Genomic DNA, 1668 nt, shown 5'->3' with positions numbered 1-1668 from the left:
ATTCTGTGCATGGGTGTGTAGCTCAGTGGTAGAGCGGCTGACTGCAGATCAGCAGGTCCTCGGTTCAAATCCGGGCGTGCCTTTGAACTTTCGCAAAATTTTCATCAAGGAATTTTCGAGAGGTAGAGTAATCACTCATATAATCGGCGGAACAGTCACAGACATCAACATGATCGGAAGTTGAATCATCGCCCCGCTGACCCAATGGATAAGGCGCCACCCTCCTAAGGTGGAGATTCCGAGTGCGATCCTCGGGTAGGGTAAATAAGTTTAGTGAGAATCATTAGAGGACGACTCGATTGAGCTGGCTGTAAACGACACAGTGAGGAGTGCAATTTTGAATGAAAATAGGTCAAATGGAGGACTAGTCAAATTGTGTGCATGGGTGTGTAGCTCAGTGGTAGAGCGGCTGACTGCAGATCAGCAGGTCCTCGGTTCAAATCCGGGCGTGCCCTTTGAACTTTCGCAAAATTTTCATCAAGGAATTTAGTTAGCCGAGGCTCGCTCGAGGACGACCTCCGGAGGTCGGCCAACGAGCTGTCTCAGCCGAGTGATTCAACCCGGGAGAGGGGGGGCGGGGAGAAGATAAACGAGCCCGCGACGCAACTGCGGAGGGGAAGGTATACATATGCGACGCTACTCACAACAGGCCTGGAGTACAGGCTACGGAAAGCCTCTCAGATGTTTCTCGCGATCGTAACTATGCAGTACTGTAACGTCTACTTCGCTCGCCAACGACACAAGTTACCGCACTCTCGATTTTTTTTGTGTGGTTGTTTCGCACCGGTGACTCTGGTCAGGTAACTAACCTTGATTATTCGAGTTAACTCGTTAACGAAGGTAAAACCGATCATTGGCGACGTTTAACTTCACTGCGAATGCTGGTCACAAAGTGACTGTCTTCCTGAACTTCGTAGCGAACTCCCACCCAGACCGGTGAGGGACAAATATTGTGTTGCGACTCGCAACTTGCGAGCTTAGCTAAAGAGTGCCTCAATAAGGCTAGACCAAAGCAGATGTTGTAGAAACAGCAACATATTGTTTGTTTTGTTTTTTCCATGGTAGACCGCACAATTGTTGTTAGGCGCAATGTTGTTGACCCTCTACTTGAAGGAGAGGTTGTTGATGATGGCATCAAAGAGATGTTGGTAGAGCAGCTCGCCAAAGAAAAGATACTTTCTACTTTGCTCTTGTCGAACGTCTCTGATGAAGTTGTTAAGAGGATGACTGAGCGTGTTGCCGAAGCCGACAAGGAAGCCTTCAAGCTCTATGCTCTGACCCTTATAGATCAAGCCAAGGCTGCTCAGGGCGCAAAGCGTCGTAGGGTGGAGTCTGAGCAAGAAAAGGAGGATTTCGACAAATTCAAGAAGAACATCCAGGATCGATTTGGTCCAGATGTGAAGGTTCCTGCCACATTGGTGCCCCCTTACCGCTTGCTCAACCGTCTATCGAGCTCTCCCTTTGATCACATTGCGGCCCCCGAGTTCTTGGCCAGCGCTGCATCAACTGAAAGACGAGGCATTCAGCAGGCTGAAGATGTTAATACTGGCAAAGCCGTCTCCGTGCGCACAGGTAAATCTCGTAAAATAACGTCGCTTGCTCAGTGGGTTGAATGCTACATTCGCTGGTGTACCGGAATCTTTATGGTGTGTGGCAAAAAGTCGGAGG

General features: G+C 49.3%; 1 protein-coding gene and 2 non-coding genes across 3 annotated transcripts; all 3 read left to right on the top strand.

Moving 5' to 3' along the window:
• The first annotated feature begins 11 nt into the window (after positions 1-11).
• On the top strand, positions 12-83 carry Pmar_PMAR006901. Its single transcript has one exon. It is a non-coding gene; the product is annotated as a tRNA-Cys (tRNA).
• Positions 84-383: 300 nt separating this feature from the next.
• On the top strand, positions 384-455 carry Pmar_PMAR006900. Its single transcript has one exon. It is a non-coding gene; the product is annotated as a tRNA-Cys (tRNA).
• Positions 456-1058: 603 nt separating this feature from the next.
• On the top strand, positions 1059-1572 carry Pmar_PMAR006899 (hypothetical protein; the record flags this gene model as incomplete). The annotated part of the gene is made up of 1 exon (XM_002774803.1): positions 1059-1572. A coding segment is annotated over one exon (514 nt), but the record flags the coding sequence as incomplete, so codon positions are not given.
• Between the last annotated feature and the right edge of the window lie 96 nt (positions 1573-1668).

Source organism: Perkinsus marinus, assembly GCF_000006405.1.
Source record: "Perkinsus marinus ATCC 50983 genomic scaffold scf_1104296957410, whole genome shotgun sequence".
NCBI classification, from domain to species: domain Eukaryota; phylum Perkinsozoa; order Perkinsida; family Perkinsidae; genus Perkinsus; species Perkinsus marinus.
This window is presented reverse-complemented; position numbering and strand designations above follow the sequence as displayed.